General features: G+C 47.9%; 1 protein-coding gene across 3 annotated transcripts in view; it reads left to right on the forward strand.

The window, feature by feature from the left end:
- Nucleotides 1-6,557: 6,557 nt before the first annotated feature.
- Nucleotides 6,558-16,130, forward strand: part of DET1 (DET1 partner of COP1 E3 ubiquitin ligase) — a 29,341-nt gene continuing 19,768 nt past the window's right edge. For 2 of the 3 annotated variants that reach the window (XM_080808162.1, XM_080808163.1), the window contains exons 1-2: nucleotides 6,609-6,662; nucleotides 13,137-14,229. In XM_080808162.1, the coding sequence (XP_080664288.1) occupies nucleotides 13,147-14,229 (1,083 nt within the window). In that variant the 5' untranslated portion in view covers nucleotides 6,609-6,662; nucleotides 13,137-13,146. Of the gene's footprint in view, nucleotides 6,663-13,136; nucleotides 14,230-16,130 lie in introns of all 3 variants that reach the window. The other variant, XM_080808161.1, reaches the window with a different exon arrangement.

Genomic DNA, 16,130 nt, shown 5'->3' on the forward strand with positions numbered 1-16,130 from the left:
CCTTCTGTGGCTTTCTCCCCAAACCGCTGTGCACCAGACCTAGTTAGAGATTACTTCTTCTTGAAGCCCTTCCCTAACGATGGGGCGCCTGGGCTGGCTGTCACCGCTGTGTGTGTCCACCCGGCCCTGTGCTTCCCTCAAAAACATGTTCCACACCCATTCCGGTTTACAGTGGGAGTTACTCACTACTGGGTCCTCTGTGCATGACAGGGAGGACCACAGGGGTTGGGGGGTGCATAGGGAAAAAAGGGACGCCTAGTCCCTCTCCCACAGGCGGCCCTCTGGTGGTCTGTGGCCTAGAATAGACAGGAGGTCGTTCTACTCAGCCACCCCTTGCCCTCAGAACAGGTGCCCGCTCCATAGTGCTTGGGCGGCCAGACCCCCAGCGTCGGTGGTGGTGGGGAGGAGGCCAGCCCCCGCCCCCACGCTCTTCCAGCCTTCCCAGCTGCCCGCATGACGGGGGCCAGGAGGGACTGTTTGTTCAGTCTGCATAACAGAGGGGTGATTATGGGCGCTGGAGGGCCGACCAGCCATCCGTCTCCGCAGCCAGTCCCGTCCCCTCACCTGATAACCTCCCCAGGTTTTATCGAATCTCTGTGTCTCACAATTGCCTGTAATTTCATTGCCTTCATGGCGGAAAGAGTGCTTTTCCCTGCGGCTAGGATTTTTCATGTTCTCTGGACTTTGCCTCCGTCGCCCCCAGACTCTTCTCTTCATTTCCAGCAAGCAGCGTGAGCAATCCTTCCCTCCGGAGCTCTGCCTGCACCCCTACCCCGGCCACTCACACCTCAGCTGTTCCCCCTCGCCCTGCCCCTGAGAGAGGAGGGAGGAACAGGACCGCCCTCAGTCACCTCCGGGTCCCCCAGTTTAAGGGAAACCCTCCAGGGGGCACCGCTCTGTGGTTAAAACAGCTACCGCCCCAGGAAAGAAGGGGCTGATGGTTTCCTACTTCTCTTATCCCCTCCCCTCCCCTAGCCCCAGACACCTTCTTCTGACCCCAGATCTCAGGCACCTCTAGAAGGAGGAGACTTCAGGTTTGGCTTAACCCATTCATTCATTCATCATTCAGTATTTTAACAAATCCTCGTTAGGCCTCTAACAGGTACTAAGCACTAGACAATCAAAAACTAGTTCTTTAATGCAGATTGATGAGGCCATAGACATAATTTTAAGACATGGTAGCTGCCTTCAGGAAGTTTCAAATCTGCCTGGGCATAGAAGTGATCGTTGATTGGATACCTAATCGGATCCAGCACTGTTTAAGGTATTACTGTTATTCCCGTTTTAAAGAGGAGCTAAGTGAACCTCAGAGCCTTTATTTTTTAAAGATTTTATTTATTTATTTGACAGAGAGAGAGATCACAAGTAGGCAGAGAGGCAGGCGGGTGGTGGGTGGGGGAAGCAGGCTCCCCGCTGAGCAGAGAGCCCGATGCGCAGGGCTCCATCTAGGACCCTAAGATGATGACCTGAGCCGAAGGCAGAGGCTTTAACCCACTGAGCTACCCAGGCACCCCCCTCAGAGCCTTTAGCCCTCTGTGCTGTCCCTGCCTGCTTTACCCTTTGTGATTTGGTAATGCCGGCCGGCACTTGGTTCTCTGTACCTTGGCCAGTGGTCCCTGCTGCCTGGAACAGCATGCTGACCTTCCCTTCGGCACCTTCTGTAGCATTTGCTCTTCGAGTGCTGAGCTGGGTGCTGGTCTCCCCACCTCGACCAGACCTCTAATTGAGGGCTCACCACTTCTGATAGAATTAGCTGTTCCTGAGTGTGTTTCCAACTAGATGCAGGAAATCACGACTTAGTCACCTTTGTCCTGCCGCATCCAGCACAGAGCTTGGCACAGAGCCAGCGTTCTAAAAGAATTGGCTGAAAATAACAGACAAGTGAAGTCCTTTGTCTAAAGCCGCACTGAGCATAGGGGAAAGATGAGATTGGAACCTCGGTTGCTACTACCCTAAGGCACCTTTGTGTCCATTAGAACAAAACTCCCCCTCTGGGTGGACTGACTGCAAAAAAGGCAAGTCTCCTGTGTGGACCAGTGAGAAAAAGACCCTTCTTTGCCTCCAAGGAGGCGAAGTCCAGAGAACATGAAAAATCTTAGCTGCAGGGAAAAGCACTCTTTTTCCCATGAAGGCAAAGTGCTGGCTGATGGAGCACTGAGCCAAGGTCCCAGCTTGACCGAGCCAGCAAGGACAAGATTCCAGCCCTGTGCTTGCTGCGCGGGCGTCCCAGCTCAGGCACAGCAAGGGATGGCCTGTTTAGACCCAGGTCAGTCCTCATTCTGAAGCCCGCACTCTTTTTCTTTGGCACGTGAATGGGAGCAATTCTCCCGAAACATTTCCAAGTCCAAAGAAAACGCGCGGGTGCGTGCATGCGCCCATGCTTTTTGGCAAGAGCAAACCTCACTCTGTTGCCTGAGCATAGGTGCCCAGGGCAGTGGGAAGATTGTTCAAGAAAGACTAGCGGCTGCAGGATCGCCAAAGACAAAGAAAAACCATTGTGGGGGCAGGAAGCCTTTAGTCTAGAGAATGGCGGGAAGGTACATCTTCAAACAGTTGGTAAGGATTTGGATTTGGAATCTGAAGGCTGAGCAACTACAAGCAGAAACTGAGCATTTCCTGCAGTTAGCCATACAGGACTTACTCTAAGGAAATGAGCCTTGTAGAACGAGAGTAGAGTGGGGGGGGATCTCAAGGAGGGCCAAGGGAAACTGAGCCTCAGTTCAGCATCTGTAAAGTGGGATAACAATGCCGAACTCACGGGATTAAATGACATAATGTAGCTGAAATGATTGGCACAGGGTCTGGTGTACAGGAAATAGGTACTAAATGGTGATTGTGATGATTTTCACAGAAGGATTGGTGATGACGCTGGCGATGGTGTTGGTGATGATGGTGATGAGGATGATGTAGGTGCTGGGAAGGAAGGGGATGACGGGGCAGGGGTGGTGTATTACTTAGGGTAAGAAATGTCTGCCAGTGAATGCAGAGGTGAAAAGAGCTCAGCCGGCCTCTTCTAGAAGGGGAGAAGGAACAAGAGCCTCTCATCCTGCTTTGGTCCCCATCTTCTCCTCTCGTGGCTAATGCACATACAGAGCAGAGTTGCTAAAAGCCTTGGCAGAAGACCCACAGGAAGACGGAATGAGAGGAGAGAAAGCTCTCAGGGCCTCCAGGTCCCCCTCCCCTACCACTCCATCAGCCCACTCACTTGGGGACCCAGTGTGCCCTGGGACTCCTGAGAGGGACAGAGGAGCACGAGCTGCGGTGGGGGTCAGGACTCAATGTTCTTTCCAGGGCTAGGAGCACAGTGGGAGGGGGGCGGTGGGCAATTAGAAGTTGGGACATCTGGGAGAGGCAGGCTGAAGAGTTCTGGAATCACAGGTGTCATCTGAGGTGCTGCCCTGCTTGCACAGAAGGCTGGTATCAGCATTCAGCAAATCTTTATTTGATGCCTCTGTCCCTGGCATGGCATTAGGCCTCTGGGATCAGTAGCTGCAAAACCAAAGGGGCGCCTGTTCTCGTGGAGATGACTTTATTTTATTTTATTTTTTTAAGATTTTATTTATTTATTTGGCAGGCAGAGATCACAAGCAGGCAGAGAAGCAGGCAGAGAGGCAGGCAGAGAGAGAGGGAAGCAGGCTCCCTGCACATCTAGCCCGATGTGGGGCTAGATCCCAGGACCCTGAGACCATGACCTGAGCCGAAGGCAGAGGCTTAACCCACTGAGCCACCCAGGCGCCCCTAAAAAAAAATATTCTTAATACTAGACCCTTATCAGATATATGATTTGCAAATATTTTCTCCCATTCTGTGGGTTGTCTTTTCACTTTCTTGTGTCTTTTGAAGCACAAACTCATTTATTTATTTATTTATTTATTTATTTATTTATTTGAGAGAGACTGCAAGAGGTAACACGAGCGATGGGGAGGAACAAAGGGACAGGGAGAAGCAGACTCCCTGCTGAGTGGGGAGCCCAACATGGAGCTGGATCCCAGGACCCTGAGATCATGACTTGAGCCAAAGACAGGTGCTTCACTGACTGAACCACCCAGGTGCCCCAACATTTTTAAATTTTAATGAAGTTCAGTTTAATCTATTTTTCCTTCTGGTTGCTTGTACTTTTAGTGTCGTATCTAAGAAACTGTTGCCTAATCCAAGGTCATAAAGAATTATGCTTATGTTTCTTTCTAAGAGTGTCAGAGGTTGGCCTTTTACATTTAGGCCTTTGGTTTGTTTTTTTAGAGGGGGGAGCGGCAGAGGGAGAGAAAGAGAGAGAATATATATTTTTTAAGATTTTATTTGTTCATTTGACAGAGGCGGGGGGAATAGTGGGCAGAGGGAGAGGGAGAAGCAGGCTCCCCACCTAGCAGGGAGCCCGATGTGGGGCTCAATCCCAGGACCTTGGGATCATGATCTGAGCTGAAGGCAGATGCTTAGCGACTGAGCCACCCAGGCACCTGAGAAAAAGAGAGAGAATCTTAAGTAGTCTGTATGCCCAATGCAGAGCCTGAGCCGGGACTTAATTGCACACCGCTGAGATTATGACCTGAGCCAAGGTTAAGAGTTGGACACTTAACCAGCTGGTCTACACAGGTGCCCCCAGTCTATTTGGAATTGGTTTTTTTTTTTTTTAAAGATTTTATTTATTTATTTGATGGAGAGAGACAGACAGACAGCAATAGAGGGAATACAAGCAGGGGGAGTGGAGAGGGAGAAGCAGGCTTCCTGCTGAGCAGGGAGCCTGATGTGGGGCTTGATCCCAGGACCCTTGGGATCATGACCTGAGCTGAAGGCAGATGCTTAATGACTGAGCCACCCAGGCACCCCTGGAACTGTACATGGTGTGAGATCGGGGTAGAGTTTCTTTTCAGTTATTCTTCTGGTACCAGTAAAGCTCCCGATTTTAATTACCAGGCTCAGCACAGAGGTAGCAGGCCCCAAACATTCCTGTCTGGGTAGCATTTGATACTTTAAACGATATTCTCTTGTGTGATCTCTCCAGTAATCAAGTCAGATAATTACCCAATTTCAGATATAAGAAAACAGACTTGGAGAGGGTGAGTGAGTTGCCTAACATCACGTAGGAACGCAAATGGTGGAGTCAGAACTTGATACTGTGGGAGAGAACCCTGGAAAAGGGGAGATGCAAGTCCTGGTCCCAGTCTCAATTCTGCCACTTGTGTTCCTATGAACTTGTACTAGTCATATCCCTCTCGGGGTCTCAATTTCATCATGGGTGGGTTAAGGGATTTGATCTTGAGTAACTGCAGTAACACTTTACTGAGCATCTATGGCATTCCAGGCTGTGTCAGGCACTTTAAGGATAACACCTCTAATTTTTTTCAGTAACCTCACTAGGCAGCAAATCTTCATTTCCCAGAAGAGAAAATGAAGACTCTGCAGTCAGTACCTGAGAACAATCAGCCTGGAAATGTCGAGACCGTTCCAAGAACCCACCTTGTTTCCTCTTAGCCACGTACCCTTCCTGAGTCTGTGTCCTCATCTGTAAAGCTAATTAGCATTCCTTCCTCCTAGGACTGCTGTGAACAATGTGATCAGAGACCCTCACTCATGGACTGAATCCTTACTGAGCAGTGACAAGATGCCAAACCCTATTGTAGGCGAAGATAGAGGACAAGACAAAATCCCTGCCCTCACGGAGTTGACTTTCTGGAAGGCGGAAGGGAAACAGAACAAAGACAGACACTTGCATGCATGCTCACGCACACACACACCAGGTAGTATCACATAGTGATGAATGCTAACAGAAAATAGCGTGAGGGACGCCTAGGTAGCTCAGTCAGTTAAGCATCTGCCTGCTTTCGTCTGGGGTCAGGATCCCAGGGTTCTGGGATCGAGTCCCCCATTGGGCTCCCTTGCTCAGCAGGGAGCCTGCTTCTCCTTCTACCTGCTGCGTTCTCTGTCTCGCTCTCTGATAAGTAGATAGATAAAATCTTAAAAAAAAAAACAAAACCAAAAAACAAAAAGCATGAAGTGGCAGTGGAATGAGAACATCCGAAGCAGTCACATGCGCTGAGAACTGAATGATCCGGAGGAGGCCGACGGGGGGAAATTGGGGGGCAGGCTGTCCAAGTAAAGGTTACGGGACTAGGTGAACGCAAGAAGCTTTTCTGCACTTCCACTATGGGCCAGCAACTGTATTGGGCAGAATGTTCGCGGGGGGGGGGGGGGGGCGGTACATTCCGCTGGTCCAAGGGCTCACTGCGCAGGAGAGGACAGAGGACAACACGGGACGGATCGATCCTCCGCCGATGAAAGGGCGAATCTAATCAAGAGGTGAAACAATTTTTATCCGTGTTTTTGCAAACGTGTCCAGCAGGCTCAGAGGCATTACCCTAAGAGATCACTGATATGCCCACGTTAGGGCTCTCGGTTAATTTTTTCCCTCACAGCTACTGGGCTCCGGTGGCTTCGATTCCCCCTCCGGACACCAGGGTGCGCTGGAATACTCTCAGTGTCCGCTGACGCCGCCGCGCTCTCCCCACACCCTCTCGCTGCACCGCACTTCCGGTGGCAAGCGGAAGCGGGGGCTCGCAGCCGCGGGTGCCGGGGCCGGAGGCATGGCGGGGGCGGGGCTGGGGGAGGCGCGTGCCGAGCAGGCCGGGGGGTTCTTCTCCCCGGCCCTTTGAACAAGGACCGTACAGGTGAGGACTTCTCCTTTCTTGGCCCAGCTTCCAAACCTGTCAGGCCTTCCCCGAGGCCTTCCCGCGTTCCCGCTGTGGGGCGGCCCCCTCCCCGCAAGACGCCAAGGTCCCGCGGCTCCCGCCCTCCCTGAGCGGTCCCTTCCCATGGAGGCCCCGCCCCGGGCTTCTCTTTCCGGGGGCGCCCCCTTGGGGGGGTGTGCCCGCCCCTTGGTATCCCCTTACCGCTTTGGAAGCCGTCGCGGCGACTTGAGGGGTGTGTGCGCCAGCTCTTGTGGGGAAGCTGAGACGCAGCAAGGGGAAAAGGACTCATAGTGCCACACGAGGAGCGAGTGGCCCCATTCAGCCAGGCTTTCTTCTTTCATTCATAAAATAACGTACCGAAGGCGTACGAGGGGCCAGCCCCCTTGCTGGGCACTGAGAAACCTGAGGTGACCGAAGCGGACATGGTTGCTTCCTGTCTAGGGAGTACGGTGTAGTGGGGAGTCAGTCCTTAAACACACAACCGTGCAAGTAAAGGCAGATGCGCGCATTGTGGCAGTTACTATGGAGAAGACAAACGGAGAAGTAATGGGGAGGCCTGCTGTAGAGAGAAAGACCAGAGAGGAGATGACACTTGGGTTGCAACTTGAGAAACTGTGCAAGGGCCCGGGGAAAGACGTCCTAGGCAGAGGGAACAGCTCCTGTGGATGTCTGAGTTGGCAAAGAACTTGGCATGAGGCAGGTCCAGAGTACGGGAAAGGAGGCTTAAGATGTGTCCAGGAGGGTGTATGTGTACTGGTCAGGAGCTCACCATTAGTGCCACAGGTAGGAGTAAAGTGCAGAGACAAAGTCGAAGGATGACAAGTGTTGTGAAGGCGAGTTGGTATTTTAGCTAAGGAGGAGGTGAAGACTTCTCTGGGGAGGAGATAATTAGGTTGATGTCTGAAATTGGAGTTAGCAAAGGGAGGAGAAGAGCTTTTTTAGATTTCAGCTAACAGCAAGTGCCAAGTTTCCAAGACAGGAGGTGGGATCCCTGTTGAAGAAATGGTTCAGGTTAATGGGAAAAGATGGGGTTGGAGAGGCAGAGCTGAGATCTTTGAGCATCTGGCTGGCGTGTTAAAGGTTTTGGTTCAGATCATAGAGAGTGGTTGGAAGATACTTTCCTGTTTTAATCCGTAGTGGAAAGGATGTGGTTACAAAAGCACTTTTGAAAAGATCATTGGCTGTTGCCAAGGAGTGGGTTTAGGTAGGAAGCTGGTGGAGTATCGCAGGTGTGAAATTATAAAAGTTGGGATAAGGGTACTGGCAGGTTGTGATAGAGGTAAGTGGAAGATGAGAGGGCTATTTAGTAGGAGAGAAAACCTCCAGAGTTTGATGACTGATCGGGGGCCGAGGGAAAGAGGTATCAAGGAAGACGGTCAGGTTTCTGGTTCCTGATAAGCAGCTGGGCCATTCACTGGACTAGGGGAGCTGGGGAAGGGTCAGCTTTTGGGAAAATAACATAAGTTACTCTGACTCCTTTTGTAATAATTCTCACCCTGACTAGAAGGGACTTTCTTTCCTTTCTTTCTTTCTGTAAATAATTTTACTTATTTTTTGGAGAGAGAGTGAGTGAGTGAATAAGAGAGAGAGCACAAGCAAAGTGGAGAGGCAGAGGGAGAAGCAGACTCCCCACTGAGCAGGGAGCCTGATGAGGGGCTCGATTTCAGGACCCCAGGATTATGACCTGAGCCGAAGGCAGCCGCTTAACCGACTGAGCCACCCAGGCATCCTAAAGGGAGTTTCATTTTATACTTTTTCTACAGTGTTTGAATTTTTATGAGTGTGTATTATTCTTTAATCAGAACAGTAAGAGAACAATTTGAAAAACCTTAAATAACTTCACCATATCTCTAAAAATCACAGTTGTGTGATATGAAATAGCGTGAGTGTGTGGAGGGAGAGAGAGAGAGCGTGCATGCTGAGAGAAGTGTTAGGAAATTCAGTGAGGATTTTCTGTATAATTTGGAGCTGAAGTTAACAGGTCCTTAACTCCACTTACCCTACCCCCTCACACCTTTCACACCAGTTTCTGGTATCTTTGCCTTTTTTTTTTTTTTTTAAGATTTTATTTATTTATGTGAGAGAGAGCACGCATGAGACAGGAGGAGGTCAGAGGGAGAAGCAGACTCCCCATGGAGCTTGAAGCCCGATGCGGGACTTGATCCTGGGACTTCGGGATCATGACCTGAGCCGAAGGCAATCACTTAACCAGCTGAGCCACCCAGGCGCCCCTGGTGTCTTTCCCTTAAGAAGACAAATCGGAGAATTTAAGATTGGGCTATACAAAGTGTGCATCAGTTTTCTTAGAATTAAGCATCTAGTTTCTTAATATGATCAGTGGCTCTTTCTAAGTTGAATGGCTGTAGTATACTTGATCCCACTCAGCAGTTTGTCTGCTAGATGGTTTCTCGTGCCTAGTCCTCCCTTTCCTGGGCCCTATCTGCTTTTGTCTTCCCATTCTGGTCACCCTGACTCCAGCCCTCATCTTAGGTTGGCTGGATTGCCCTTGGCAAGGATTGAGTGAAGCAGTTTTGTATGCTGTTTGGTATTTTGAAATGCTTAAACCTTAATAGTGTGTTTTTTAGGCTGTATTACAATAGCCGCAGCAACAATGTCACTGTTAACACAGACTAGCTGTGTGAAATTCAGTGTTTGTTGTTCGGATATGGAAGACATTGCTCACTTTATCATGCCAGGGTCCTTTGAGAAAACTTAGGAGAGGGATTGCTTTTAAACTCCAGTGCCGGGAAGAGCTATGCTTCTTCCAAGCCTCTGTTAAGTTTCTATCTTATTGGGGCACCTGGGTGGCTCAGTGGGTTAAGCGTCTGCCATCAGCTCAGGTCATGATCTCAGGGTCCTGGGATCAAGTCCCGCATCTGGCTCTCTGCTCAGCAGGGAACCTGCTTCCCCCTCTCTCTCTGCCTGCTTCTCTGCCTACTTGTGATCTCTGTCAAATAAGTAAATAAAATTTAAAAAAAAAAGTTTCTATCTTATTGGCTGTGCAGATTCTGTGACTGATTGCTTTTTCCTTTTTGCTTTGCTTGGAAAAACCAAGGCCAAATTAGAAGCTTGGCAGTTCTTCAGGTCTACATGGTATGCATTTCTCTGTACATCTGGCTTCATCTTATTGTCCTGCCTTAGTATTCTCTTCACGATGATTGTTTCCTAATAAAAGAAAAAAAAATAACTCTGAGTAAGTTTAAATAATTCTTTAAAGGTATATGTAATCTTGAAAGAATGACAGTACAGTGAATAATGACTTAAGAAAAAAATCCTACGCAGAATTGCCAGTGTGTCCCAATCCCCATCCCATTTCTTCTTATAGTTAACCACTGTTCTGAATTTTATGTTTATAATTCTTCTGTTTTCTGTAATCGTACACCATATGTATTGATAGCCTTAAACTACAAATTGTTTGAAGCTTATATAAAGAGTCACACAAAACGATTCTGCTGCTTGCTTGCTTCAGGCATTGCTGTGTTCTGAGCTTGACTTCGTCATTATGTATAAAGATTTATTTATTTATTTATTTGTCAGAGAGAGCGAGAGAGCGAGAGTGAGCACAGGCAGACAGAGTGAGAAGCAGGCTCCCCGCCGAGCAAGGAGCCCGATGTGGGACTCCATCCCAGGACGCTGGAATCATGACCTGAGCTGAAGGCAGCTGCTTAACCAACTGAGCCACCCAGGTGTCCCTCGTCATTATGTATAATTGCAGCGCATTGATTCGTTGCTTCATAAGATTCCACTGCATGAATATGCCTGGAAGAATCGATCTAGTCTTCTGTTCATGGGCATTTGGAGTGTGGTCAGTTTTTGCTGTTGCTAACAGTCCGGCTGCAGACATTCATGTCATTCATGTGCAGACATTGCTCTAGATCAGAGTTTCTCATCCTTAGCACAGTTGACATCTTGGTGTAAACATGGAGGGCTGTCCTGTTCACTGTAGGATGTTTGGCAACACCCCTATCTTCTATTTGCTGGACACTCATAACATCCCTCCTTTCCAAGTTAGGACAACCAGACATCGTCTCCAGATGTTACAAAATTGCTCCAGTTAGGAACCAGTGCTCAAGACAGGCTGATGTGAGGGGCAAGACATCTAAGTATTTCAGGCTTGTGGGCCATGTGGTCTTTGGTCTCAACTAACCATCTGTGTGCCTTTGTAGGACAAAAGCAAAGCATAGGTAGTATGTAAATGAATGGGAATGGCTGTGTTCCAATAAAACTTTATTTACAAATAAACAGGCAGGCAGACAAGATTTGGCCTGGGGACAGGCAGTAAGCACTCTCTTGCTGCAGTCTAGATCAGTAGGAAATATATTTTATATCTTCACCCGGTACCTATGATTCATATATGTAATTGAAACATGTTTCATGAAATAGTATTTGCCCGTATTTTTTATTTTATTCCACTTTTTAAAAAGTCAATTATATCCACTAAATTGATTTCAAGGCCTCATTAATGAGGTGTGACTAGCAGTTTGAGAAATTTAGTGTGGTCAGTCATGGAGGTATGCACATCTTTAATTTGATTAGACAGTATCTATGCTTGTGTAAGCACTTCGAATCCCTTTTAGAAGGAGACAGTATAAACAAATACCACATTATGTGTTACGTTTTTATTTCTAAAATATAGATGGAGAAGTTACTCCGTGCTTAAAATGTGTAATAGCTGGTGTGGTGTGGAGGGACGTGTAGAGTGTTTTCTAGTCTGGCTCCAGTCTTCTTTTCTGGGCTTCTCTTTTATGACTTACTCTGTGCTTCCTGGGCTCTAACCACTTGGGATTACTCTGTTTCCCAAATGTATCATGCCACACTCTTTCCCAGTGTATTTTTTAGGCTTCCTTCTTCCTGAAATGCTCCTCTTTTACTTTGCCTAGTGAATTCTTGATCCTGCGAGGCCCATGTTGGAATGTTGCTCCATTCATTCATTTACCATGTTGCTGAGCCCTTACTGTGCCTCAGGTACTGCCCCAGGTGGTGGGATTCACCTAGAGTTGGGCAGGGCCCCTGGGACTGGTGTGTGGTGACAGATACTTGTAAGGTAAACAAGATAATTTCAAAACATGACCAGGGCTGAAGAAAATAAAATAGGGTAGAATGAGAGTTGATATGAACGGGAAGATAGGGAAAAATCTGAAGAGTTGCTTTTATGGCTGAGATTTGACTGTTGACCCGGAGGCAGCAGTTCAAAAACGTTGTTCTGCTTCCTTCTGGTCTCCACGGTTTCTCAAGAAATCGAGACATTTGAATTGTTCCCCTCAAGGTAATGTATCATCTACCTGGTTGCTTGTAAGATTTCTACTTTGTGTTTTAGTTTTTAAGTTTGTAGTGTGTCTGGGCATGGATTTCTTTGGGTTTATCACATTTGGGCTTCTCTGAACTTCCTGAATCTTGGATTTACATCTGTGAGGGTTTGTTTCTGGATTCTCTATTCTAGTCCATCGGTATATTTGTTTTTATGCCAGTACCACAATTTTTTTTTTTAAATTACTTTGGCTTTGTAATATGTTTTGAAATCAGGAAGTCTGAATCTTCCAACTTTGTTCTTTTACAAAATTGTTCTGGCTGTTTGGGGTTACTTGAGATTACATGTGCATTTTAGGATAAATTTTTCTATTTTTTCAAAAACTGCCATTGGGATTTTGTTAGGGATTGCATGGAGTTTATAGATTGCTTTAGGTCGTATGGACATCCCTCCCCGCTTTTTTAAGGATTTTATTTATTTATTTGAGAGAGAGAAAGTGAGAGAGATCACAGAGGGCGAGAGGGAGAAGCAGACTCACTGCTGACTGAGCAGAGAGCCTGATGTGGGGTCGACTCCAGGACCCCGAGATCATGACAGAGCCGAAGGCAACCACTTAACTAACTGAGCCATGCAGGTGCCCCAGGTTGTATGGACATCTTTTTTTTTTTTTTTAAGATTTTATTTATTTATTTGACAGATACAGATCACAAGTAGGCAGAGACAGAGAGGAGGAAGCAGGCTCCCCGCTGAGCTGAGAGCCGGATGCGGGGCTCGATCCCGGGACCCTGAGATCATGATCTGAGCCGAAGGCAGAGGCTTTAACCCACTGAGCCACCCAGGCACCCCTAGTATGGACATCTTAACGGCTAGTAAATACATTTCTTTAATGAACGTGCACGAGATGTCACTCTTAACACTGAACAAATTTGATGTATTTCTGTGTTTATTCTGTTGAATATTCCCAACAGCTAAGAGTGCTTTGAAGGTGTTTCAAGTGAATTAGGTCCTTCCCTCAAACCTGTTTTTAGAATCAGAAAATCCAGGACTGTTTTCTGCCTGTGATCTGGGAAGGAGAAATGCTGATCACTGTCACCCTGCGAGCTCTTAGGTCCAGGCTATCAGGAGGAAAATCGCTTTGACTTGTGTATATTTATGTTTTGGTCAATTTTGTTTTGCTTTCTTGACGTCTTCACTTTTCCATGCAGAGATGTGATAATGGATCATCATGTTTCCACTATCAAACCTCGAAGAATCCAGAACCAAAATGTCATTCACCGCTTGGAACGGCGGCGAATCAGCTCAGGCAAGGCAGGCACCCACTGGCATCAGGTCCGAGTGTTCCACCAGAATGTCTTCCCCAACTTCACGGTCGTCAACGTTGAAAAGCCTCCGTGTTTCTTGCGTAAATTCTCACCTGATGGGCGCTACTTTATTGCTTTCTCTTCAGACCAGACCTCTCTTGAGATCTATGAGTACCAGGGCTGCCAGGCAGCTGAGGACTTACTGCAGGGCTCTGAGGGGGAGATCCTGTCCAATGGCAATGACCAGCGGTCAGTCAACATCCGCGGGCGGCTCTTCGAACGCTTTTTTGTCCTGCTGCATATTACCAACGTGGCCGCCAACGGAGAGCACCTGAACCGGGAGTGCAGCCTCTTCACCGACGACTGCCGCTGTGTCATCGTGGGCTCAGCTGCCTACCTCCCAGATGAGCCGCACCCTCCTTTTTACGAGGTTTACCGGAACAGTGAGTCCGTGACCCCCAACCCCCGGTCCCCTCTGGAGGACTATTCCCTTCACATCATCGACCTTCACACGGGCCGCCTGTGCGACACTCGCACCTTCAAGTGTGACAAGGTGGTCCTGTCGCACAACCAAGGGCTGTACTTGTACAAAAACATCCTGGCCATCTTGTCGGTGCAGCAGCAGACGATCCACGTCTTCCAGGTGACTCCTGAAGGCACTTTCATTGACGTGAGGACCATCGGCCGCTTCTGCTACGAGGATGACCTCCTCACGGTGTCGGCCGTTTTCCCGGAGGTGCAGCGGGACAGTCAGACGGGCATGGCCAATCCTTTCAGAGACCCCTTCATCAACTCCCTGAAACACCGGCTGCTCGTGTACCTGTGGCGCCGGGCCGAGCAGGATGGGAGCGCGATGGCCAAGAGGCGCTTCTTCCAATATTTTGACCAGCTGCGGCAGCTGCGCATGTGGAAGATGCAGCTTCTGGATGAAAACCATCTGTTTATCAAGTACACCAGTGAGGACGTGGTAACCCTGCGGGTCACAGACCCATCACAGGTGTGAAATGCTCTTGGGCCCTTTATTCTCCGCAGCCCCTCGGGAAAGTGGGAAGGTTCCTCTTTGCCTGTGGCCATCCTCTCGGGAATTCCCATTTTCCATGCTCTTGAATTTTTGTTAGCGTAGGCCTCAAACTTAAAATAGCTCCAATTTTCTCTGGCCCCATGTATGTATTTGGACAAATGGAAGCTAAATCACAAGTCATTGACATAGGAGTGGTCAGCTCTGTGATTGTTACCCTAATTCTCCCGCAGAGCATTTTCACTTCCCTTGAGAAAGAAGCCCAAGTGCTACAAGGTCAAAGTTTGGACTACCAGTGGATAATCTGGCCTTGACTTTGTGAGAGTGTGCTTGTTGATCTGCTTTAGTTCAAGGAATTAGAATGAGCCCACCATATCAAAAAAATTTTCTTTCTTTCTTTTTTTTTTAAAGATTTTATTTTTTTATTTGACAGACACAGTGAGAGAGAGAACACAAGCAGGGGAGTGGGAGAGGGAGAAGCAGGCTCTCCGCTGAGCAGGGAGCCTGATGCAGGGCTTGATCCCAGGACCCTGGGATCATGACCTGAGCTAAAGACAGACGCTTAATGACTGAGCCACCCAGGTGCCTCCCCTGCCAAAAATTTTTCTAAAAATTTGGCCTTTCCTGCTTAAGTGGTTGATTTCATTATACTTCTTCACAGAATCCTTAGGAGGTAACTAATAGGTAAGTTCATCTGGCAGTTAAGTTTTATGACTTTACATTGACCTTGCCCATGTGCTGGACCATAGGCTGTAGAGCAGTGAAAAGATTAAAAGAAAGCCCAAACTTCTGATCCCCCAAGTGAATCATCAGGACTGCAGATCCTAGGGTATTTCAGTTTGGATGAAAGATCTTGGAGAGGAGAGAGCTGTTTCGCAAATGGGAATCAAGTGTTAAAGGCACAGAAAGCTCACAAGACTCTTGGATTGGAACACCATGTTGAAATTCAGGCTGTTTGGGGGCATTTCTCTTTGAGAAGCTCTCCACTTTAGTGTTGGTCGAGTAAGAGACCTACCTTTCGCTACCCTTGCCCCCTGTTCTCCTGTTTCCTGAATGTCTCCTTAGATAGGAGTTTGGAGATTCAGAATAGAGAGCAAACCAGTCAGCCACAAAGAAGGCTGTCTTGTATCTCCCACTGACTTGCATTTGGTTCTAAGAGAGACTGTGCAGGACACTGTTCCTAAGACCTTAGCAGCCGTCCACAGTAAAAGGCTTTCCAGTATCTTTCTTCCGAATCATACGTTGTATGTTCTAAAAAAGGTGGGTGGTGGGGAATAATATGGTTGGAGATTAGTTTTTCTGGATTATTTTCTTTCCTATTAATGACGAAGTTGCCTGTTGAGCCATCACATAGGAGAGTCTAGTCTATCTTATGTGTCTTGGAAGATTGGCAGTGACACCCTTGACTTCTGTCCCCTTCTGTATTTCCCAGTCTGCCCTGGAGGGAAGGCTAGTAGCGTATGTGTAATTTTATATTCACGTAATTTTGGTGCATCCTGGTGGAGCCCTGATAGGGTCAAAGTGTTGTCCAGGTCTATAGAAAGGACATGAGTCAATCTTTTATTTAGGTTTGCGCTATAATTACTTTTGTCATTTGGAGGGAATAAATTGTCTCTGATAGCCGCATTTGAGATCATCCTTCTTCCCTTTGCTAAAACATGACCCACTTATTTCTGGTAGTTCTAATAAATTGTGGCTAGACGCAGTACTGGTGCTCAGTGTTTTGCTTACAGAGCTTGTAACTTTAAACCCAGTTTGCCCTAGTTGTCCTCCCACCCCCTTCCCCAGTTTAATATGATAGGTTCCAATAAGGTTAATGAGAAAAAGTGCATCTACACACAAAGCCTTGCTAATATTATGGGTCTTATTCTCAGGTTACT

This window comes from Martes martes, assembly GCF_963455335.1.
Source record: "Martes martes genome assembly, chromosome: 7".
Lineage (NCBI taxonomy): Eukaryota > Metazoa > Chordata > Mammalia > Carnivora > Mustelidae > Martes > Martes martes.